Source organism: Centroberyx gerrardi, chromosome 2 (genome assembly GCF_048128805.1).
Source record: "Centroberyx gerrardi isolate f3 chromosome 2, fCenGer3.hap1.cur.20231027, whole genome shotgun sequence".
In the NCBI taxonomy this organism is placed as follows: Eukaryota; Metazoa; Chordata; class Actinopteri; order Beryciformes; family Berycidae; genus Centroberyx; species Centroberyx gerrardi.
In genome coordinates, this window is record NC_135998.1 from 32023971 (window position 1) to 32049721 (window position 25751).

The window sequence follows — 25751 nt, forward strand, 5'->3', positions numbered from 1 at the left end:
TTAAATTCAATGACTTATCTGGTTTTCCAGGACTGTATAGATTCTGATGCGATTATCCTCAAAACCTTTTAAGACTGCAATATCATTACTCTTTTTGAATGCATGCTGACTTTTCACTGCAGTTGCATTGGAAGATTTATTTTTCCAATTTCTCTACAATTCATCGTAGATAATTCATTTCAAGTTCCCTAGTTTCCCGAAGAGGTACATTGTGTCATTTTACAACATTAGATTGTTTGATTTAGGGTTTTGCATATTGTTTGTTGGACTTCTTCGTTGTAAATGGTTTTAATCCTTTGGTAACGTTAGCATAGCAGGCCTAGTAGCAGTAATGTTGGTAGTTAAGTTGTAGCACAGAGCTATCATGGGTGATTTCATTTTTATTGTTATATTTTAATTTCCAAGACACACACAGCTGGCAAGCATGTAACTAGCGTGAAGCTAGTTGTCACAAGCTAGCTCACGTGTTTCATTCCATCACTGCAGAATGTGGAGGGGCAGTGAGGCTGGGTGGACTGGTGGGGTTGGGAAGGAGATGGTGGCTCTTACCTGAACATATGACTCCATCACCCACCCAGCCATCACGGCAGGAGCAACGGAAGCTCCCTGGGGTGTTGGTGCAGGCAGCATGGACGTCACAGTTGTGGGCTTCAATCTCACACTCATCCACCTCTGAGCCAACAAGGAGACATCATTCATAATGGGAAGTAGGTACACTTTTTGTAGTTATTTCCAATTATCAGCAATGTACTAACAAGTTTCACTCATTCACTCTAATTCACAGAGGCCAAATCTCTGTTTTCTTTTTTTTTTAAGTCAAGTCAAGTCAAGTTTATTTATTTATATAGCCCTTTATCACAAGCATGTCTCAGAGGGCTTTACAGAGAATGTGTCTAGCTAGGTCTAACTAAACACAATCAGTGGTAAACAAAATGTTGTAGGACAGCATAATGAAAAACACAAGGTAGGTAGGAGCAGATTTAGCGAGACAAACAATCTACCTATTCTATATAGCCTAACCTACCCGGCACCCCAGCCTTAGACCCTAAAAGCACACAAGGAAAAACTCCCAAAACACTTTATTTATAGATTTTCAGTTTACAAAAGAAAACAAACATTGACAGCATAGAACATCAACCCCCCCCACCCACCCCAAGGCCGCAGACAATTCCTGACATGTACATTGTTACAAATCTCTGTTTTCTGAGACTTGACTTGTTTGATTGAGTATTTTACAAGAGAAAATATTGAATAATAAAAAATATAAAATGTTCACCCTATTTGTTAAACTATTTAGTTACTCATCAGCATGAAAAATGCACTCTCACTTTATCCACTGAGGAAAATAAGTGCTAAAAAGTGCAAATTGGCACTTTTTAATGAAATATTAGCTAATTAGAATATGTTAAAAACAAAATAAATAGACAAGTATTTGTATTTGTGTTCATATTCAACATATACAATTTCACTGTGCTTTTTCCTGTTCAGCTGTGGTGCCTTGCCATAAATAACTCAGTCAATCTGTCTATTCTCTCTTGCTTTGTCTCTCTCTCACCGGTGCAGCCCGAGCTGCCGGTCTTGACGGAGTATCCAGGTTGACAGTGGCAGATGAAGGAGCCTTTGGTGTTTTCACAGTCGCCGTGCATGCAGATGTTGGGGTTCAAATCACATTCGTTCACATCTGGAACAAAAGAAAGGAAGGAAAGAGAGGAGAGGCTTGCACTCACGGCATACTCTAGATGGAAGCATGAGAGCTGAGATGAAATGAGAGTTGTCATTTTATATTCAGTTAATAATGAATCATAAAATCATAAAAGGGTTGGTTATCAATGTTATCAGTGGTTTGTGGTATGTTTGATGACTGCTATATTTGTGCTGACGTCACAATTTCTATGATCACAGACATGTTGATGTCAGATTGTTTTATATTGTAGGGTTAGGGTTGTATTATATATTTTTATATGCAGACAGTGGTCACTTTATTGGGCACACCTTTCCCTTTCTGCAAACAGCTCACTCCTCTAGACAGTGAGTTCCACTAAACTTTAGAATGGGCAAGTTGCATGATTTAAGTGACTTTGAATGTGATTTGATTGTTGGTGCCAGACACACCAGTTCCAGCATGTCAGGAAGAGCCATCCTCCTGGGATTTTCTACACTACAGTGTCTAGAGTTTACAGAGGATAGTGCGATAAACAAAACACATCCAGTCAGTGTCAGTCCTGTGTTGGTGAGAGGAGAATGGCAAGACTTGTTCAAGCTAACAGGCCACAAGTATGCAAATAGCAGCTCGGTATAATAGTGGTGTGCAGAATGGCATCTCAGAACACACAACTCATCAAACCCTGAAGTGGATGGGCTACAGCAGCAGAAGACTGTTGGCTTCCACTCCTGTCAGGTAGGAGCAAGAAGATGAGGCCACAGTGGGGACGCCATCACCAAAAGTGGATGATTAAGACATGCTGATGGCAGGGTGACAACCATAAATAAACTGCATGGATCCATCCTGTCTGGTGTCAAAGGTACAGGCTGGTAGTGGTGTAATGGTGTGTTCTCGGCTCACATTTGGCCCCTTAGTACCAATGGAGCATCATTTGAACACCACAATGTACCTAAATGTCATTGACCAGGTCCGATCTGATTGTCCAATGGAAATGACCAGCAGAAGTGACTTTAGCCCAATAGAGGCCTTTGGGATGAGGTGGAAGAGAATGTGTGTAGCACGAACACGCCACCAAAAAATCTGCAGGAAATGAGTGATGCTATCGAGTCAGCATGGACCAAGATCCCTGTGCAACATTTCCAGCACTTCAAGAACTCACTTCAAGAAGACTTCAAGATTTCAGGCTCAACTGAACCTAAAATGTGGTACTAGCTAAGTGTACCTACTAAAGTGTGTTGGAGACATTTTTGGTTTGAAGAAATAAAGGAAATGCACATTGTCAATAGTTCACTCAGCGCCACCTGTGGGGCACTTTTAATAGAAATAGTAGAAATAGTGTATGAGACCAGACGTCATGTGGGCAGGGGCGCTCTCTCATGCTTGGACGCCAGAATTTTCAACTGCTCTTTTTTGTTCTCATTACCTTTTATTTTAATTATGGACAATTATTTTCATCCTTTGTTTTGATCATTGTAAAGGCCTATTTTGTTTAATCTGAATGAGACTCATTCATCCTGGAATTCATTCATCAACCATTCAATCATTCCGGACACCACCACCGTGATTAAGCCCAATCAATGACTGAGATGAAATGATTTACACAAGGTCCTATTTGGGTGGATTGATACTCTTTAGCGCGCCCAGAAGTGGCTTTAGAAAAAGGTAGGATCAGCCACTAGAAAGTGGGTACTGAGTGTATATACTGTACCCATGCAGGTCCTCAAGTCCACGGACGCCATGAAACCATCGTAGCAGAGGCAGTGGTATTCTCCAGGCACGTTGGTGCACTGGCCTCCATCACAGAGCTCCGGTCCCTCCTCACACTCATCCACATCTAAACCCAGAGACAGACAGAAGGATAGACAGATAGATAGACAGACAGACGGAGGAAGAGGAGGGACACAGGAAATGGGAAGAGATGAAGGAGGGAGATGGAGGGAGAGAAGGTATATCAGGGTTCATACACAATATAATAGCAAAGAGACATGTAACTGAGGTAGGGAAGATTGGACAGATAGTGTATGTGATGGTAAACATCTGGACAAACAAGAGTGGAAGAAAGGCTGTCAGCTCTACTAGCCACACTGGCAGTAGGCCGACCTGTGTTCATTCAGTCTTTCTTGATGCGGAAACTACTATTCCTAAGTGTGTTACCACCACAGGTCCTCTGGTCGGGCATTAGGACGAAGCCGGCACTGCAGCTGCACTGGTAGCTTCCATCAGAGTTGGTGCAGTGGCGATCACAGCCACCGTTTTCAATGGTGCACTCATCAATGTCTGAAATGGACAGAGTACACACTATTACCACAGTACTGCAAGTTAACATTATTATATCCAGGTACCTCGGGTTAACTCGGACTTAGCAAAGACAGCTAAATTAAATGCCATCATACCTAGAATGAATTATAGTGCAACTTGAAGCTTGGTACTCTGGTAACATTGGAGCCTTCCATCTATTTGATTATGAATTTGGTTTTATTTGACTGCAGTTGTTTTGATGTTTTTTTTGTTGCTGTTGTTTTTTTCATGTCCCAGACTTAAATAAATGTTTATATATTTTAATAAAGGTAAAATGTATACCCATTTTATTATTTTATATGAAATACTACTACTAATAATAATAATAATTAGCAACAACATCGTGATCATCATCATCATCATCATAATTATTATGTGATTTGGCTGTACCTGTACATTCCTGCTTGCTGGCCGCTGCATGATAACCAGGGTTACATGAGCACAGGTAGGTGCCCACCATGTTGACACACTTGCCATTCCTGCATAGACCACTGCTCAGTTCACACTCGTTGATATCTAGGAAGACATTTGGTCAGTGTCGACAATATCCTATATGACTTAACAGCTAACCATACTGAGAAAAAAAAGAAATGTAACAGCATATATCATCAGCGTATATAGAGATTTCCATTTGATAGTCCCATTTCCAGCCAAAGATAATTTCAGGAAGTAAAGACTGCTGAAATAATGTGGTTGTATTTTGAACTTGAATTTAAACTATGCCATACTGTATGCAGCCAAAGTTTGCTGACTACTACACCAAAACCCATTGAAAAGGTGAGTATGACTTGACACGCACTTATCTATGTAAGACCCTCAATAGCCAATAGAAAATGTTAAGATGTGATAACGGGAACCAATAAGCTTTCAGTATGGGCGTTAACTCTATTTTGTGCTCTTTTCCTATTGCTTTAATGAAAATGAGTATTATGGGCCATTCTGCATTTTCAACACTGTTTGAACCTGTGTTGTGCATTGAAGAACTCACCCTCACAAGCAGCGGCATCAGTTGACAGCTGATGCCCTGGAGGGCAAATGCACTCAAAGCTACCCTCTGTGTTCTTACAGGAGCCTCCGTGACAAAGGGGCAGGTCGCGCTCACATTCATCAATGTCTGAAAACATGTGTAAAAAACAAATAAAAAGGTCTTTCAGTGCAATATCCCATTTGAGAATAGTCCCGATCTGTCCCAGAAAAATAATAGAGCAGCAATATATACAGTGAGGCTTGATGAATTGTCAATTCTGGTGTTCATTTATGAAAGAAGAGAGAAAGGAGATTCTCTATTCACCCATACAGTTCTTCATCATCATGAAGCCACTCTCGTAGCCCTTGTGGCAATTGCACTCAAAACTGCCTGGTGTATTGACACATACACCATGGCCGCAAATGTCCGGAGAGATATGACACTCGTCGATATCTGGAAAGCACATGTGAGATACAGGACATGACACAAAGCAATTGCACAGATCTTAATGAACAAATCAGACCAAATAACAAATAGCCTTTACATTTTTCAGTTTTTGACACAAATGTGTCTGGATATAAATGAGAGATATTGATCTTGTTTCTGCTAAGATCAAAACATACAATTGTACATTTACGTTGATTTTGTGCTTAAGTAAATTTCTGGTTCAGTTTTTAAGAAATCAGAGTTGAGACATATTTTGACTTCCTTTTCCATTCCTAATATTTATTTGATTTATTTCTTGCCTGTGCAGTTGCGCTCCTCCACATCCAAGGCGAATCCTCTGTCACATCGACACCTAAAGCTGCCGATGGTGTTGCGGCACTTCCCATAAGTACACATGCTGGGGAACACTTTGCACTCATTGACGTCTGAAGAGGAAACCAATAGCCATTCCTTATTACTCACTCTTACAAGACATCTCTAACTCATCAAGAGTGATGAGCTTAATTAAGAGTAATGAGCTTTGTTGCATCAGATGCATCAAATGCACAGCTGGATAGATTGTGGCAAAGATCTGCATGATGCAGAACCGGATAGAAACAATCAATCAATCAATCAGTAAATACTAGCAATTCACATGAGTGCAGCTCAATGTCATCATTTTTTATACCCTACCTTACATCACCTTTACCTTTATACAAGGGTCTCCCAGTAAGGACGTCTCCTCGGTTGGCAAAGCCGGGGCCTCGTGGGCAAAGGGCATCGTACTCATTGGTGCCAGGATCGGGACAGGCCTCGCACTCTCTGCCCCAGGCAGCACCGACTGTGCAGCAGCAGGCATCCATGCGGAAGCGTCCGGGCACCGGCTTGGCACACGAGTCCTCATCGTAAGTCAGGTAGCAATGCTCCGAGCGAATGTCTACCAGGCCAAGTTTAATGTTGCCAAAATAACAACTGTTAAAGGAACAGTTCACCCCAAAATGAAAATGCTGTCATTATCTACTCCCCCCATGTCAGTCGAAACTCTTTTTTTTTTGTACAATTTGTACAACCACCAAACACAGAGAGTTAGCCGGCACGGTTTCATCTCGACAAATTTTTCGAAACAACTTGTGCCACATATATATGTTTTGTAGCCAAACAATGCCACAATAAGTCCAAAAGGCCTACATTTACATTACTTAAGTAGAGGAAATGGTAACCTCTTCTTCTAAAATACACAGTTGTCTGTGAGCCCCACCACATACTCTCCAAAGTATGTCTAGCATCAATCTTAGTTCAAGTATGGTAGTAACAGTTTACAGCTGCTTCCAGCTAGCCCACACAGACCCCCCCCCCCCCCCACACACACACACACACACCCACACACACACACACACACGCACATACCACCCCACCTACCAACACATATGCGTCCTGTGGAGTCGAGGGCGAGGCCTTCAGAGCATTGACATCTGAAGGAGCCCCTTGTGTTGATACAAAGTCCATTTGAACACACACCAGGGAAAACCTCACATTCATTCACATCTAGGGAAATCAGAAAGGATCAGAAGAGATAGCCATTAACAAAAAAGTATTGCAAAATGTCAAAGGGTAGTGTAAAGTGGAAAAAAGATTTACTTTGTAAGTGTATGGGTACAATTTGTGGTATGAGATATCATATTTATTGATCATTAAATCACCCTCAGTAGCTATTTTCACAGTAAATCACATTGTTGATGCTGACCAAAAACGATACCTCTTATCTTAAATTCATTTTAATACTAACTGTTTCCCAATAACCTGTGTTTTGGTGTTAAAATTGTAACTACTACTTCCAGTGGCTGATCTGAGTACAGTTTCAAGTTATGCATTACTTGGTCTGCCATTAACCCTAATTCCACATTTATGACAAGGTGCGTTGATGGAGGAAGACAAAGGAGGATGTAGAGAGAGATTATAGCTTTACATACCACATTGCATTATTTCACCTTAACAGCACATACATTGTTTGCAAGTTTTGCAAAAAACATGATGCTAAAGGTCAACCATTTGCCATGGTTTACTATAACACTGTCTGGCAAGACAGTGCTCTAAGGCCAGTTCAGCGTTTTCCATTTCTTTTAATGAACTGAGGCAAAATATACCTGGAATTCTACATGACCTGACAAATTTTTTGCCCAAAATGGTCTGCCCCAGACCTGATGAATGTGTTTTATGTTGTACCTCTACCTCAAGAGCCTACTCTTTGTCAGCTTACCTTCACATCTGACTCCTTGTGGTCTCACAAAGCCCCGGGAACAGATGGCGTCTGAAAAAACAGTTGTCAGAACATGGAAAGGGTCCATCCAGAATGCCCCAACTTATTGATTGTCATTTATCAAGCCCATTTCCACAGGAGTAGCTAGTGAATGAAAGTCAATACGATCCTGTATAGACTATTCATATACGTACCAATCTCACATTTCTCACACGGGCTGCCCCAGGCAACACCCAGGGTGGCACAGCACTCTGACTTCAGTGTGGCTCCATTGATGTTGACTTCGCAGTGGCCATCTATGAGGTTAAGCCAACAGGTGCTCTTCATGCTGTCTGTGGACGGGATACAACAAATACTGCAAATTCAGTGGGTTGGAAATGATCTCTATAATGACTTAAAATTGAAAGGTGACACCCCAACTTTATTTTTTGAATATTGTGTTAGGAAAATGTATTTTGTCTTGACTAAATGTGCAAAATGTACTATCGGTGCTGTCATCCTGCACCTCCTTAAAGAGTATGCATTAGTATTGGTGCAAGTTATTATTAGACACAGTTCAAGGACAATAAAAAATGTTACTGAGGTTTTGGTACATATGTGTTTATTCACTAAGTGGTGAATATAGAAGAATCTAAACCTCATACAGTCACAGCTGATGAAACTTTGAGCTGGAAAAAACATATTCACCTTGCTTGCAAAAAAGTGACCTGAAGTCCCTAAAATATGTATTTGGTTCATCAGACATGACAACAATCAACTATAGTTTTCTTTACCCATGCATCACATACTATTTTCTCCTAATCTCAAGATTCATACCTCAAAAAAATGTTTTTTTTTAGGCTGTCCACTTTCAGAATATTCAGCTCCTGTTTTGTCAATTACATCAATGGCCAATACCAGACAATAAGATAACCTACATTTTCCAGACTACTCATAGTTAGTTTTCATTCATTTCCATTTTGACTGTGATAGTCACATTGTCACTGAATCTATATCGACAATTACAAATATTGACTTAACAGCCTGTTTTATAAACCACAACACTAAGAATACATACATTTTGTCCATGGGTAGCACTCTGCCAGACTTAGAGCCATTGAACAATACAGAACCAGAATCTCATCTTTGTGTGTGTGTGTGTGTGTGTGTGTATGTGTTCGATACTGACACAGATTAATAAGCTAATTTTACAAATGTGTATGGAAAATCCATTCAAATGCGAAGAGTGTAGTACACTTACTTACTTGAGAATTTTGAATGTGAACTGGTAAAAGCTTTCAACTTAAAAAGCTAGTACAACTTACCGATACAGATGAGTCCAGTGGCGTCCAGCTTACTGCCTGCTGAGCATTCACAGGCAAAGGATCCAGCAGTGTTTTTACACACACCGTTCACACAAGGGCTGCTCTCACACTCATTTACATCTACATACCAGGGGAAGAGGAGGACACTTTTAGCAAAACGTACTCCTTAAGCTGGGGAAGCATTGAAGTTTATAAAATACCATCAAAAGGGAAAATGAGCCCGCACACCAACCAGTTATGGCATCAAGCCTTATAAAGGATATTAAGAATCTGCAAAAAAATATTCTTAATGTCTTTTTTTTCAGTCTTGATGCCCTTTTCCCTTTTGACTGTTTTAAACTTTACTTTTGAGACAATGCACCAAAAGTAACTAGTGCCTAGTCAACACAGGCACACTATCAAACATTTTTATTCTCAGAAGCACTGAAGTTTAAAGTTACTGATGGGTACATAATTCCCAACTGGGAAGCACTGCTTCCATCTGTACTTCATAATCAATAACAAATTGTTTCTTCGCTTTCAAAGAATTCATACAAATGGAGGATGAAGATGGAATTTGCTGCCAATGTCCCTGGGTAGTTGTCAATCAATCTAATCACTTAAATGCTGTGTGTTTCTGATTACAAATTTTCACTTCACAGCTAATGTACTATTTGTCCTGGTGTTGATAAGATTGAACTGACATGGTAGCCTATCAGCAAGGTTTTTGTGTATAAATTGGGAAGGAATACAGTATGGAGCTTCATGAATGCTGCTTGAGAAGAATTACAAAACTCTATTGCCGCGATAGTAAAGATAGCGTGATATTTGATATTCGTTTGACATTCAAATTCAAACAGAGGATTTCACAAGACTACGTCTAGATAACTAGCTAACTCTGGCGCATTTACAGCAATGTTTATTAATGTGCACTGTCCCTGTTAAATAAACCAACAAATAAATAAATAAAAATAAATAAAAAAACGACTGTACTTAGACTGGTCCAACCTGGGCTAAATTGTCAGTGAGAGCCTAAAGATTGTTTTAAACCCCTTTCCAGATTTGTGAAACTTTTTATCTATTTGTAAAAACAGAGTAAAGGCTGATTTCACTGTTTTTTCTCTATACACACAATAAAAGATATGGTCTAGATCAAAAACTACTGTACTTAGACTGGTCCAACCTGGGCTAAATTGTAAATGAGTCCCTAAAGATCATTTAAGACCCTTTTTTAAGTACAGTAAGCTTCAGCGGGAGAAAGTTCTGGCAAAGCGAGACTGGCGACCGGCTATACTTCTTCGTAGGTACGGTTAGCTTAGCTATTAGCATTTATCCTTCCTTTTGTCCTTCGTAGGCCTCTGTAGCGCAGTAGGTTTCCTGTGTGTTCTTTGCAAATGTGTTTCTGTCGCCCTCTAGTGGTCAGAAAAATCGCTTATTGCAGCTTTAAGAATAAAGATAATTTACGTTTGACCTCATTGGCTAATACTGTGGTTGGGAGCACCAGTGCTAACAATAATTTTGTCGGAGACAGAGTGTCACTTTTTTCCAAATGGTGGAAATCTCATTTACTGTAGGAATAAAACTCTTCATGTGCCATATAACTGCTATTATTTGCTAAATCTGATTCAGCCCGTCTCTACATCTCATTGCTTTACCTTCGCAGGTTTCAGAGTACGGTCTGAACAGGAAGCCGTTGGGGCAGGTACATCTGTAGCTACCAGGAACATTCCTGCACAGACCATTATCACAGAGCAGCCGGTTCACCACACATTCATCGATGTCTATGAAACAGACAGCAAACAGAAAAGACACTAGTTATGTCCGTATCACCCACACCACAAGAGTCAACAGTGAGTTCACGGGAGTCCTGGATGGCTGGAGCTGCTTGTTATATACCATGTTAAGGCTTGTCTATATAATTCCCTACATTTTTTTGACTAAAGAGGGTCATCAAATGTCCTATTTTCTCAGCACCGGTGTCTCTGTCATTTTCTATAGTAGGCTACAGGTGGGAGAGAAACAAAATACATTATCTATGTGTCTCATGACACTGTGTTTGTCCAAGCTTTAAGACTAAACTCAGTGGAAAGGTGTCTTCTTCTCCAAAATGTAACTCGACCCAATTCTGGGGCCTCTTGATTAGAAATGATTCATGGGGGGAATTTTGCATGTGTCCCTCCAGAAACTGATGACATGATATCTTTTACGTATGTGTGTTGGACTCATTTCTCAGGTGAGCTGTGTACTTACCAATGCACTTCTTTCCGGTGTGGTCAGACTCATAGCCTGAGTTACAGATGCATCGGTAGCCACCTCTCAGGTTCTCACAAATGCCGTCAGCACAGATGTCGGGGTCTAGAGCGCACTCGTTAATGTCTGATCAAAGAAAATGGATAGATATGAGTGGAGAGGTCATGTGCTATGGTATATAAATCAATTTTTTGGGGAAAGCACAATGACAAAATTTAAAATTACATTACCTGCCCCATTGACGGAAAAGCCTATTCCACTTCCACAAAGGGCTTGGAATTCATCTGCAGTATAAGACAAGTTCACACAACGAGGATAAATAAACATGCATCTCATTTTCATTGAACGGTATAATAAATGCAGGATTTCAATACATGACCGCTATTCATAAAATGAGCAACTAGCCTCGAGTGCATCATTTATCATTTCAGTTCAACTACAGGTTGCCTTGGTGAAGAGTGGGATCGTGTATTGACATGTTTAGACACTTAGGTTCAGAGTGAAGTTTTTCATGTTTAACCCCTGATGATATGGCAAGACACACATGGTGGAAATGGGTCGTAAAAATGTATGGAATTTAAATAATTTCACAAATACCTGGACACCTGCTTACAGGTGTCATAAACAGACAAAGTGAGAGACAGATGTTGACTGAAGAAGACTAGAGCTTGAAGAAGAACAAACACAAGCAACATGTGCAGCACCACTGCATGCGCATTGCTGCAAGATGGACTGTACTAGCATAGACTATAGACTACTATACTATAGACTGGACAATAGACATAGCCCTGTTTGGACGTGATGCGTCATTCTCGCAATGAATCTTGGGGCTTCCCATTCGTTCTCTTTGGCCGCCTCATCGTCTGATGCGTTCTCGGTAAGTAAACATCCAGGTTTGATTTATTATTTGAATTTTGAATTTATGCAACCATGCATGTACTTGTTTTCTTTTTCAATTGCTGTAGAACACACCGTCAGTATTTTCACTACCACACTCACAACGGTGGTTAAAACTCACCTGCTTGATTCCTGTCCTTTTACCTTTTACCATGGTCAGCAACTGTAACCAGTCACTCAGTTTACACCAGCAATCAACGAGTCAAACGAGCTGATTAGGTTAATAATGTGTCTGTGTCACTCACACATACCTGAATTTATGACTGGGCACGGTTGGCATGGCTCTCCGAAGCTGTACTCAGGATTGGCACAGCAGCACTCAGACTTGGTGACGGCTCCTTGGAAGGGCTGCATACAAACACCCTTCTTAATGCCTCCATAGCAGGTACTGCGCATGTGTGTGTCTGCATAAGAGAGCATTACAGAGACAATGAAGAAAGACTGGATTTGGACGGCGAGTTTTAGAGTGCAGCGTGTTTAAACAATAGCATTGAACAAGGTAAAAGTTACCGTCATCTGCAAACAAGTGAGCCAGTGTTGAGAAGTGAAGCTGTCAGTTCTAGTGTGATTCGGATATGTTAGTTAACTGTAGACAGTTGGCACTCTTTGGCTACATTGTTGCATTTTCTGATGAGGGAGGTATAATCAATTTGAGGAAAAAGTTGATTTCATATACAAGCCATGGAAGAGACCTTGAAGAAAAAATTGATGGTAAAAGTGGGTCAAAATATCAAAATACAGAAAGTGTTACGCACTCAAGAACCTGGGAAAAAAACACTTTTCCACGCAAATGTATGCATAGACGTTTCATCCAGGCAAGCCGCCTTCAGTGTGCAAGCTTGTGTGTGCATATCATCTGTATTATAATACATCTGCATGTGGTGAGAATTTCGAGTTTTGAGAAGTAAAACTGTGATTATGGTTTGTCCAAACTCTGGTGTGAACAGACATGTGTCGGCAAAGTAGACATTCTTTGGCAGCTTTAGAACAGGAAGGGATGTACCATCAGTTTCCAGGCAAAGATCCTGAAGAAAAAATGTGATGTTAAAAGTGGGTCTTAAGTGTCCTTGACTCAGTGTGAGCCATATGGTCTGCAGGAGAGCAGGAGATGTGCCAACACAGCTCCATTCTGGCCCCAATCTGCAACAGTTTGGAACTTCACAGACTCTGTATTCGTCTCTCTGAAGTGTAGAGAAATGGGCTTTTTAGGTTTTTTTTTGTGTGTGTGTGTGTGTGTGTGTGTGTGCAATAAATATCCACGCTTAGTGTCAGCAAAGAAAACATACAATAACTGTAATGTGTACATAGGGGAATAGAAAAATAGATGAAAAAAAGAAATCATACACATATTTACATATACATATAAAAGCCACAGTTAGAGAACATGACTATACTATGACTATAATTTAGGGCAATACTCATCTGCACTGGAATATTTATTTATTTTTATCTTTTATATTTTCTTTTAAATGTGATTTTAATGCACTTTCACTTTTCTTCATCTTCTCAATCTTCTTGCACTGTCTTTTTATCTATGTTTTTATTTTTGTAAAGCACTTTGAATTGCCGTTGTGTATGAAATGTGCTATATAAATAAACTTGCCTTGCCATACATCCAGTTGGGGAACCTTCATAATGTCATGCAACCAAAGTAAATTAGAGCCACGATAGGTAAAGACATTTATATTCTTATCTACAGATTTATTTACTTATTTTTTTGCAATTTCTACATTATTGGGCAGTAGACAACGAGAGGACAGATGGGAGAGAAAGGGGAATGACATGCAATGAAGGTCCTGGATTCTCACCTACACAGAAGCGACCGTCCAGCCCCACGACCAGGCCGGCCAGACACTCGCACCTGAACGAACCCTCTGTGTTGACGCAGCGGCCGTTCATGCACATGCCTGGTGTCCGACACTCGTTGATATCTGCAGCACCAGAGATGGAGTGACAGAGCAAGAAAGAGGGGGAGAAAGAGGGTAGAAGCCGGAGGGTAAGTTATGCTGCTGACAAAATATGCTCTCTCACTGGAGGGATATCCGTCTGGTGCTGATATTTTGTTGGAATCAAATATACTGTAACTGTAGCACAGGTGAGCCAGTGGAATGTTTTAGTATAGATAGAAAGCCTCATTGCTGTATTGCAGATGTTCGAATTTTTTTAATTTTTTTATTCAAACCAGTAATCCCTTAAAATAACCTTACATTTTCATTCATTTACATTAATTCACCCCTTAATTCATGCAAAATCCCCTTAGAATTAATTAAGGGAGTTATTGGAGGAGATCCCATCAAAACCTCCTTAAACATCCCCTTAGTCTTGACTCATTACGTTCTAAATTAATGAAAAATTCAGGGAGACAGGAACTTTTCCATTAATTTCCACTTAATAACTCCAAAAACCATGCACAAAAGGCATGGGAAATCCCTTAATTACTAGTGTTTCTCTGAATCAACACATGAATAGATCCATTATAAACCCATGATACTAACCTTACTTTTGTAAAGCTATGTTATTTTTAATGGACAATTAATGTTTATGTATTGGAGAGATTAAGGACATTTCAGGGATACAATTATGGCGTTTGTAATGTGGTGAACATCAAAAACAGGCAGATTGTTTGTGATTTTTACCATTCACAATTTGATGGTAAAAGTGGGGGTCAAAATCAAAATACAGAAAGTGGTCCACACTTAAACTGGGAAAAAGCCCAAAGACTTGTGCTTACTTTATTTTGTCTGCTTTGTTTTATATTTCAAACCAATAGTTTAAATCATTCTACTTTCCTGTAGTGTGTTGTTCTATACTATTACTGTACCTGTGCAGTAGCGTCCACTCGAAGCCAAAGTGAAGCCAGGTTTACACACACACTTGAAGCTGCCGTCTTCGTTGATGCACATGCCGTTCAGACACATGTTGGTGGTGGCGCATTCATCCTGGTCTAAAGGTTAGAGGTCAACAGCTGAAGTCATTCAAAGCAGCACTGAGATGAACTAAGGGGCTGACTGATTAAGGGGTAATGGCTGGACAAGGGAAGGGTGAAGGATGAGCTTGGTATTAATACTACTACATTACATAGTGTAGAGGCTTAACTATTGACCTTATTCACACAGCGGCCATTTTGAATACTCAGGGTGGTAAACTCTACCTGGAAGAGTGAGTCCAGCCCACTCTGGATGTTTGGAGCTCAAGCATCCACAAAGATAAGTTTACATTTTAATATATTTAGTCCATTATCATAGCTACCAGAGTCTAGCTAGCTAGCAGCTTATTAATTAGCTAGTAAGCTAACTGATTTCCCTGCTAAATTCAAAAAGTCGTTGTTGTTGTTGTTGTTCTCAGGATTGCTAGCTAATGTGGTAACTGGTTTATCTGTATTTTGTCCTCACTTATGAGCTGGAGTAAAGCCACTTATGTATGTCAGTCTGCCGGGTAGAGTTTCCCGCTCCAAATAATCAAAATGGCCACTGTGTGAAAAGGTCAATAGCCAGATCTCCATGAACATCTCATACACCTCATACTTATCAAAATATAATAAAACCTGTAAGAAATTGCGCGATAATGTAACATTATTACAGTAAACAGTGACTATTACTTCATAAGGGGTGTGACATACTTTTAACTGATGATTTAATAATATTGAATTATTACATAATATTGAGTTATTGCATTCTTGCACTTATTTATGTTTAAGTAACTTTGACTTGTGATATTAGTTAATATTATTATTACCTCATCAGTTAAAAATGTGTTACACCCCTTATGAAGTAATAATCACTGGTTACTGTAATAATGTGATGTTATTACATTATCCAGCAGGTTTGATTACATTTTCAACCCATTTAAAGGGACATTTTATTACATTTTGATAAGTGATAAGGATTTACTGTGTTAAATTTAATTTACAGGGAAAAAAAATCTTGGAGAGTTTGCTACACCGTGAAAAAAAAAACGTTAAATGGAGCCAAACTGAACTCTGTCAACAACAAGTTTAAAAAAAACACATAGGTTTATCAGTACAAAGTTACATTGCTGTTACATCAGGTTGGATTTAAGTGTAAACAGAATTCCAAACATGATTAATCCCAGCGGCCATTGGCACGTCTTACCAACACAGTTCCTTCCATCAGGAGTGAGCTGGAAACCTGCGTTACAGATGCACTGGAAGCTGCTGTCCACATTCAGACAGCGCCCATTCTTACACAGCAGCCCGTTGTGAAGGCACTCGTCTATGTCTGCATAGGAAATAATACAACAAGAACAGCGGCATGTTTATGATCACTTCTGCTAGTCTTCTGCTAATATCAGATTGGAGTTTCAGTTACTCAAACATTTCTCAGAGGCAGAGCTGCTCTGGAGGAAGAAATAATCTGATTGGTTGAGTTACACCACAGTTTTTCCGGAGCACAAGTTAGCTAACTGGCAAACTTGAATGACAAAGAAGGAACTCTGGTCAAAATATATATAAAATAATATGAATAGCAATGCTTTTTTCATTCATTCATGACCATAGCATTCATGATCTTGGAAGGTCAGCTAGGCTAAATAGCTAACCTAGAAAGCTTTGTATGGCTAGATTTTTTTTTTCACTGGGCTTCAGTCTATTTGTTATGTTACTTCACCAGAAAAACTGTGGTTCTTTGGCTCCGACCATTGAGGCTGAGCTCAGCCAGGAAGATTATTTCTGCCTCCAAAGCAGCTCTGCCTCCAAGAAATGTTTGAAGAACTAAACTCAAATCTCTGTGTGTTAATATAGTCAGGAAGGTATTATGTGGGAATTCTGTGCTGATCTGAGCAAAAGTTTTACATTTTCTTCATACATTTCAATATATTTGGTTTTTATTACCTCCGCCAAGGAGGTAATGTTTTCAACTGCGTCTGTCTGTTAGCAGGATATCTCAAAAACGTTGGGCCCGGATTGGCACAAAACTTGGTATGAAGGTTGGTTATGGGCCAAGGAAGAACTGATTAACTTTTCATGTCGGCTGGCAAAAAGGGGGCGTGGTGTTGGGCCTGGCATATCACCAAAAGGTGGTTGTCAGACATGGCGGAGGTCTGTGCTCTACTGAGCACATTTTCTAGTTTGATTTGATTTTGGAAGTCGAAAAATGCATGACAAAAAAACAAAAACCAATTCATGTATATTGGACCCCAGTAGCTAAATTGTCTCAATACTGGTAACTTCTCAGTTTGTTCTAAAGTACTGTTCCAACTTCCTTTTTAAACATAGCTTTGGTAGAAGAGTTTTTGATTTGATATAGGGTATATGTCTATGCTACATCACCAAGATCTCAATTACCTGTCTTGTGCTATTGTACCAGCAATTAACTTAAACATTAATCTATAATTGCTGGCAAAATTAAAACTTCTTTTCTGCCTCTAATGTTGACACTGTGCTCGCAGTGGTCGGCTTTTACTTTCAAAAAGTCATTTGTGATTGGCGTCTAGTAAGTCTCACCAATGCAGATCTGCTTCCCAGGGATCCTCTGGTAGCCTGTGTGACACTTGCAGTAATAGGAGCCAGCTGTGTTGATACAGTCTCCACTGGTGCATGGGTTAGAGGCACACTCATCCAAATCTGGGTATAGAGGTAATGTGGCAAGAGATCAACCAGCGTTGCTTGAGTAACAGTTCACTTAAACTCGTCGGCCACTTTATTAGGCACACCTGCTCATTAACACAAAAAGCCTGTTCCTCCAAACAGTGAATCATGTGGCAGCAACCCAATATATAAAGCATGCAGACATGGTGAAGTGGTTGAGTTTTTTGTTCGACCAAACATTAGAATGGGCGAGATGCGTGATCTGAGCGACTTTGACCGTGGTCTGATTGTTGGTTCCAGCATCTCAGAAAACAGCTGCCTTCCTGGGATTTTCATACACCTGCAGTCTCTAGAGTTTACAGAGAATGGTGCGATGAGCAAAAAACATCCGGTGAGCGGCAGTTCTGTGGCTGAAAACACCTTGTTAATGAGAGATGTCAGAGGAGAATGGGCAGACTTGTTCAAGCTAACAGAAAGGCCACAAATGCTCAAATAGCTCTTTACAATAGTGGTGTGCAGAAGGGCATCTCACAACACACTTATGATAAATGGGCTATAGCAAAAGACAATCAGCCGGTACTAGATGGGTATACCTACACCCATCACAACTTAATTCAGCTTAATTCTAATTTCTGCATTGCCTTACTGTTTTACATCAGCGATCATTTTCCAGTTCTTCTATCACAGTATAAGATATTTGCAATTTATCCCTTGTCTTGGGTGTTTTTAAAAAGTACATTTTTTTTTAAAACAAACGCTGTCTAAATATTACAAGTTCCTCCCAGTAAAGAAGATTTTAAGCCGTAATTGTATAAAATCAAGCTTTATTTTCTGTTTAATTTTACAGACTATAGTTTGTGCTAAGACGCCCCCTCCTGTCTCGTCTCTTGGGCTGTTCCCGAATGCTCGCCTTAATATGAACTTTATAGTTCTGTTCACCGTTGCTCGTATTGTTTTTCTGCCTTTTTTATTTCTCTTTCCTGTGCTTCTGCCTTATTTTATTACCTCGGTTTTAATCCTTGTCTGTAAAACACTAACTTTGTTTTGAAAAGTGCTTATGCTTACGATTATTACTATTATTATTTTCATTCGATGTTTTCTCTTTGGCTTCGCCTTCCTGAAGAGGATAAACATGTTGGAAGTGATTTTTCCATCGGCCTTTCACTCTTTCCACCATCTGCCGTTGCCAGAAACTCTGAAAACTCCATTTGCGCTGGAAGAACAGCGCCCTCTTCCTGTTTTGTGCCATAAAGCAATCTCCATTTGTGCTGTAAAGCAAAGGAGCAGATTTCCCACCAATGTAAAATTCAGTGCAGAGGCCGGTAGAGACTGCCAATCTCCTCGGTGATGGTCTCGTTTGTTTATGGTAATTATACCCATGTCTCAAAATTAATGTGGTAATGATTTAATGATGTTAAATGTTACATAGCACCTATGACGTGCTACTTTCATGCTACTAATCATTCTGTCAGACGAAGGCAAATGGAGGATATATTGCATTCTGGAACCCTTCAAATATTCCTAATCAGAATGTCATGACAAGCAGTGTAATCTTAATGCCCTTGTTCAAATCGAAGTGCGGTACTAGCAAATGGGCAGGTTATCATTTGATCTGGATTACCTGCACATTCTCCGCGAGTGTCCTGGGTGTAGCCGTTGCTACATTCACAGTGGTAACTGTTTGCCATGGGGACACAGCGGCCGTGCAGACACAGGTTGGGCAACTGGTTACAGACATTCACCACAGTCTCGTTCAAAGTTGCTGTTCAACACGTTTGGATCGATAATAGGTCAACAACAAATTGAATATATGCGTGTGCACTCATTAATTATCTGTCTATGTGTTGATGTATCAGAAAATTCATTTCACTAAACACAACACAACAAGAACACATTTTTTGTAAGCTACCGGTGGCTAACATAGTCTTCTTTATCGTCAAACAAATAAGCCTATAATTAAATATTTATTATCATGAACAGAATAAAACCCATATTTTTGCATTTGTGTCCAATGTTGCTAATGATACCCCAGTTTCCCCATGCATTATTAAGTATGTAACTATCTACCCATCATATATGAATACATCTACAGCAACTGTCCTCCACACACTCCAACCATCTTTTCCTCCATGTTTCCATCCATCTATATCAGTCCATTCATACATACAGTTAGCATAGCTTTTTCCTCACCATATTCAGGTTTTGACAGTCTGCGTCCATTCCCATTGGTTGGTTGAAATGCACGGCCATTGATCTTGTACTCTACTGTTAGAGGGTTCAGAGGATGCTGGGGATTGAAGGAGTTCAGGGGGTGAACTGGGTTTACGGTGACCTTCCCTCCTGTGAGACCTGGATCTCCGTCTGGCTTGTGTTGGACCACAACCTGCCCTGGACATAACCTCTGGTACTCTTCTACATGGTGACAAAAAAGTGAAATAGGTAAGTGAGTGAGCAGTAGGGGAGACCAGGGCATGTTGTCACACTTTTTACTCATTGGTGTATTTCTCAGTATTGCCTTACTACTGAGATACGATATATATTTTTCTAGCTAGATTAAGATCTTCTCGAAAAAATTGCATTTTTATATTTTGAATAACTATCCAAAAAAAAGGATTTGGATAGTTATGACAACATACCCCAAAATCAATATGACAACATGCCCCACCCAGGCATTCCTGACAAAGGTCCCTTCCCTGAGCACATAGCTTCAAACCATTCAAATGTATTATCAGGTTGTAGCTGACCCTTGCTGTTATATGTCACAATGTATAATTTTTTTGATTCCTTATAAGAAAAAAATGAGAAGAAAAACACTATTTCATTATTTACTTTCAGGTATACAAATTGCTTTTATGTTATAGTGTTTTGACTTAGACTGTTATAATCAACATAGGCAACCTCTTATTAAGAAATTAAACATTTTTGTAATTGGACTTTTGGCTCTAAAATATTTAGTTTCAGAAATAAAGCCACTGAGACAACTTACCCACGTGACAACTTGCCCCGCTCTCCCCTACTGGGAGACCAATAGGGATTATTTTTTAAATATTTTATAATGTAGATTTTTTTCACTATTCTTTTATATGCTACTTATATACTAATGATACTTTTCATAATAGTTCCACCATTTCATACTGTAAACATACTGATATTTTTTCTTTTTTTCTTTTACTTTTCCTGCTGTGATGACTCAATTTCTCACAGGGGTCAATAAAGTTTCATCTAATCTTATTTTAGTGGACTAAAGATAAGATGCTTTCCAAGACAATTTAGCCCTGACCTATGACCCAGACCATTGCCATTAAGATATAGTCAAAGTTTGACTTTGTTTCTGGATCCTCTTAGTAAAGATCATTTGTTTGTGAAATATCTGTGCAGGTCCCCCATTTATGGCTAAGTAAGCTTCACAAGACCACATAAAAAGATTCAGCAAAATGTCAAAAGTACATCTTCATAACTACTTCACAATTTCACACAGTTGTTCAACCATAAAGCTGAGACTTGATTTTTTTTTTTTTTTTCTAAAGCAAAACAAGATGGCTGACAAACTGGACAATACCCCCAGGGCTAGAGCCAGGCAGTGGGTTTAATGCTAGGGGCTTTCCGAAAAATTCCTGATATCCTTCCTTCCTGAATCCTGATATACTGTATATAGGTACAGAGACTACAGGCAGGCACCTGAAGACTATATTTTACTGCTTTGAACTCGCTTCAAAGCATCAGTAGCTTCTCTTAAACTGCATTTCATTTTATGATAGGGGCATATAGCTGAGGGCATAGCTCCCAAAATTCAGTTTTAAGCAGGTTTTATGCTGATTTTAATATGAAGAATAAGAGCTATGGCCATTGAATTTCAAACAGCCATTTATGTAGTCCAGCTATTTATTAATCAATAGGTAGGGCTGAATATTCTCCCAGGATTTTACAAATCTTACATCCTATATATAATATATAAAACTTTTCTCCCAGGAAACCAGTATTTCCCACCAGAAGTTCCATTCTAAAGCATATAGAACCAGTGGACAAAATATTTTCCCGGATTCCTGCAGTTACTTAAGGGAGTGGATTGTGGCGAGAAATTCCGGTTAATCCAGGTATCTCAATTCCCGCTATTCAACCCTAATAACAATGCATGTAAAGATGAATATAGTTGACTAAGCAGCATTTAAGTCAAATAAGTCAGTCATATTTTTCTTTGTCTGTGTGACTTTGACTGTGTAAGCAACTAATAGACTTAACTATGTAAAATAACTACACCACCATAAAATAAATGAAGGCTTAATTTTATTTATGAGATGGATTTCCATACTGGGCATAAAATGTTTAGTTTCACCCAGAGCTGCTCTTCTTTTTGCTGCTTCAAGCGCCTTTATAGCCTGACATAAGACCAGGTCACAAATACCTATCTGCTTGAATGATAATGATAACAATAGGAAAAAGGAGAAGAAAAATAATAATTAATAATTAAATATCAGAGCTACAAAGTGCTGTAAAATAAGGAATAAAAGAATAAAACCAATCAAAAAATGTCAACAAGCAATCAGCTAAAAGATAATAAAACCTAATCTAGGACCAATCTTAATCAGTGGAGGTGAAGGTATGTGTTTTATAGAGCAACACTGGAACAAAGTGACTCGCCTGTTCCTCGGATGGGACACGTCTCTGGCACTGAACCCGATGCCCAGCAGCGGCCGCTGTCACAACAGCACCGGCTTTTACTAAATGGTCTGGACATCTTCTGGGCACAGCGCCCGTTCACTATGATCCTGAAACACGATCCCGTCTGCTGGTCTGAGGTACCAGGAGCTGAAAAAGACAGGACACACTTTCACCAGCAGGAAAGACATTTAAGTACCAAACAAACACATACAAACAAGTATCTGAGTGCTCAGCCTGTCTGGACACCAATACATTATTATGTGCTTGATCTGCTCTAGCCCAAAATTAGGATCCATTATTAAACTTGACAAATCGGCTGTTAGAATTCAGTCTGAAAAAGAAAACCAGTAGTAATTGTTACGTGTTTGACTGATTCACCCAATTTGAGAGACAAAATCATTCTCCTATTATTTCTAACCTGCTGTGCCTTATTCATGTGACCTATAAGATTCTGCTAAGAAAATACCTGGAATCATTTGGACATCATTTCTTTCAAATGCTGTGGAGAATGTGTAAATTCAGGAAACATGCGGCTCTACGAGCCTGAGGCAAAACATATCAATTCTACAATTAAATACTCTTTTAATACACAATTCCTGACAAAATCTGCCCATTATCACAAATGATCGTATATTCAGATGTAAAAAATTTGCATGGATTTGTCATTTGTGAAATATCCATTCCTCCAGCACACATGTAAGGTATGGCAGCTAATTTGAATATTTTGGGTTTTCCACTGTAGAAGTTGGATGGAATAAGACACATTGTATAATTCAATGGTGATAAATGTAAAGTGTGATATAATCTTGACTAATCTCACTGCGCAGAGGCTGCAGTGGCTTCTTCTCTGGCGAGGCACTGTTGCAGTGTGAGTATAGCTGGAAGCATGGCGATCTTTTATATATACATTATATACATTATGACTGCATATTTCCACTATGTGTTGCGGAAGCTGAGGCTTCTTACAGTAGCCAGTGCATGCATGTAGGTCAGCCAGACACTGCAGAGGCTCAGTGCTTATCTGACATCTGTGGCCCCTTTTGCACATGTGCTGTCGCAGGGCTCTGGAGACAAATTGGTTTAGATTTGGATGAATGGAAGCAAATTAGGAATACACTTTTTGTGGTGAAAGAGTGTTACATAGGTTTCCTGATAAGTACCTGAGATTCAGGGAAATTTAAGCACACCTAATTCAGGTGCAGTGGTCTTTCAAGCATTCAAATTTATCAACAGGCATGCATGAGTAACTAATACAAGACATATTATAAAACCAAATGACTGATGATGAATTTATGAAAGCTCCTTACAGATGATTTTAAAAAAGCATTAAATCAGTCTGTGATTTAAGGGGAGGATGGTTAAAAAACTGAATACACATTAAAAGTGATGTAGTGATCAAAGATAGATCTTGGATCAAACTGTCTCTACATAGTTTGGGCCTGTTTATTTTTCATTCATAAGAGGGCAAAGTTTTCCACAACAATTTATATAATTTGCTTTCACTGCTCCCATCTCATGTCGAAAGTAAGTGTTTTATATTATCCAAATAAATATGAAATTGGCACAAATATACGACATAAGCCGCCTTTTTCTCCTCATAGGCAGGTGGCCTTAATGTCTGTTTTCACGTCCTTAAATATGAATTATGAGTCTGCTTCTTCCCATATTTTAAATTAAAATCAAATCTCCTCAGGTGTGATGCTTGGCAAACGTTTCCCAACTGAATAAAATTCTAACGTTTTGCCTTTTTGTTCATCTTTCCCAGGTGGGATAGGGAGAGGCTGGTGTCTGTACAGGTTTGATTTATGTAGCTGGTTATCTGGAGGAGTCTCTGCTTGCAGGGCACCTTGCCAAACTGACATATGCCTACAGCAGTGTGGCTGAATAAGAGCTACTCAGCTTTGGGTTCATTTGTTCCTGTTTCAGTGCAGAGGGAGGGAGGGCTACATACATAGTTCACCTCCTCCACTCAGATTTCCCCAGCTGCTCTGAGGATTTGAACCGATAACCTTCTCAACCAATCATAATAGTTCTTTCTGAATCCTATCCACATCCTCTCTCTCTGCTCTACCTCTATTTTTTCTTCCTCCTTACCATGTGTCTGTTTGTGAGGTGTTTGCTGTTGTTAGTCTCTCTGTCTGTCTCAATTTAGTTGTATTTAAAAGAAAAACAACAGTAAAATGTTGCTGATAAGAGTACTGTATGCCTATCTACAATAAGTGTGGATCTGTAATGGGTTGCAGATAGACACACACTCAACATACAGTAGGAGTATTCCCTCCCCACAAGTCTCAGCATGTTTATGTAGCGGCCTGGCTAGTCCTACATCAGCTTGGTAGATTAGGAAACACACAGCTAGGGAATAAACTAAAGCCCTATTCGCACAGGACTACTACTTATGTGGGGATCTCATGTAATTAATGAATTACCTCTGTGTTTCATGAAGCGCAATCTTACAGGATATTGAAATTTACTGAAATCACCAGTGCCCTGGATACAAGATTTTACAATTTGTCACTTCCTGATTTAGTAAAGCAAAACTATCGTTTTTGTTTTTTTATTTCTCCAACGATGCAATTAAATGGATGAAGTCATATTTAGCAAACAGGAAGCAAAGTGTACGCATTGGCAGTACTCAATCAACATACCTACACTGTACCATTGGTGTTCCTCAAGGATCAATACTGGGCCCAATTTTGTTTAGCTACTGAACTAAGAGGTTGTACTGATTACCTTACCTTTAAACACAAACATGTGGCTTAAAGCAAATCAATCTTGCAATCTCTGGCACTGCTCTATTTCGTCTATTTTGTATTACTCTCTCCACGGAAGTGATAGAGAATAATATAGAAATCATGCATAGGGACATCTCTACTTACCCAAAATTGTTCAATACAATTTTTTACTGTGCCATAATATGATTTTGTGAAAACTTGGGTTGCCATAGAACTTGGCCACCTCCTGCACATCCCTCCAATGCTTGCTTGACACGATCGCTGGTCGGATGGCCACTCGGAGATCTCTCCGGGGTGCCGCCTGTGTGTCGGCCAGCGCTGCAGCGGCTGCCAATGCCGGGAGAGTCCCGGGAGCTGTCCGAGGCACTTGCCGCATTTCCCGCGGGCGCATAGGTTCACCGCCGGCGGGAGATGACAGCCTATAGTATGCTCCTTCTGATCAGCTTGTGATCGTTTGCACCTGCTTTGTGTGTTATATAACTGTGTGTGTTCCAGACCATTCTTGCTGAGTCTTGGATTTCATCACGTCAAGTCAACGCCCGCAGAGATCCCGAGGTTTTGCCCACCTCTCTTTGTGTGAGAGAGAGATCATCTGTTTATTCTTCAGTTTAGTTTAGGTTTCGTTTGTATTCCTTCTTGCTGTGGTGTTTGGCTGCAAGCACAGTCTTTAGTTAGTTCTGCCCTGTTGGCAGTAGTTTTTGTTGTTTTTTGTATCATCTAGCTGAGTCAATATAAAAGACTTAAACTACATCTGCCTCCGAGTCATCTCTG

General features: G+C 39.7%; 1 protein-coding gene across 1 annotated transcript in view; it reads right to left on the reverse strand.

Moving 5' to 3' along the window:
* Nucleotides 1-25751, reverse strand: part of fbn2 (fibrillin 2) — an 82044-nt gene that overhangs the window by 30703 nt on the left and 25590 nt on the right. Inside the window, exons 7-30 of the mRNA XM_078286238.1 lie at nucleotides 22225-22377; nucleotides 19777-19998; nucleotides 19208-19348; nucleotides 17503-17622; nucleotides 16154-16279; nucleotides 14863-14985; nucleotides 13850-13972; nucleotides 12293-12445; nucleotides 11375-11428; nucleotides 11145-11270; nucleotides 10550-10675; nucleotides 8916-9035; nucleotides 7806-7943; nucleotides 7612-7662; nucleotides 6774-6899; nucleotides 6064-6291; nucleotides 5675-5800; nucleotides 5253-5381; nucleotides 4950-5075; nucleotides 4352-4477; nucleotides 3818-3940; nucleotides 3372-3497; nucleotides 1556-1681; nucleotides 550-672 (exon numbers count right to left, since the gene is read on the reverse strand). Coding sequence (XP_078142364.1) covers nucleotides 550-672; nucleotides 1556-1681; nucleotides 3372-3497; nucleotides 3818-3940; nucleotides 4352-4477; nucleotides 4950-5075; nucleotides 5253-5381; nucleotides 5675-5800; nucleotides 6064-6291; nucleotides 6774-6899; nucleotides 7612-7662; nucleotides 7806-7943; nucleotides 8916-9035; nucleotides 10550-10675; nucleotides 11145-11270; nucleotides 11375-11428; nucleotides 12293-12445; nucleotides 13850-13972; nucleotides 14863-14985; nucleotides 16154-16279; nucleotides 17503-17622; nucleotides 19208-19348; nucleotides 19777-19998; nucleotides 22225-22377 — 3135 coding nt within the window. The remainder of the gene's footprint in view (nucleotides 1-549; nucleotides 673-1555; nucleotides 1682-3371; nucleotides 3498-3817; nucleotides 3941-4351; nucleotides 4478-4949; nucleotides 5076-5252; nucleotides 5382-5674; nucleotides 5801-6063; nucleotides 6292-6773; nucleotides 6900-7611; nucleotides 7663-7805; nucleotides 7944-8915; nucleotides 9036-10549; nucleotides 10676-11144; nucleotides 11271-11374; nucleotides 11429-12292; nucleotides 12446-13849; nucleotides 13973-14862; nucleotides 14986-16153; nucleotides 16280-17502; nucleotides 17623-19207; nucleotides 19349-19776; nucleotides 19999-22224; nucleotides 22378-25751) is intronic.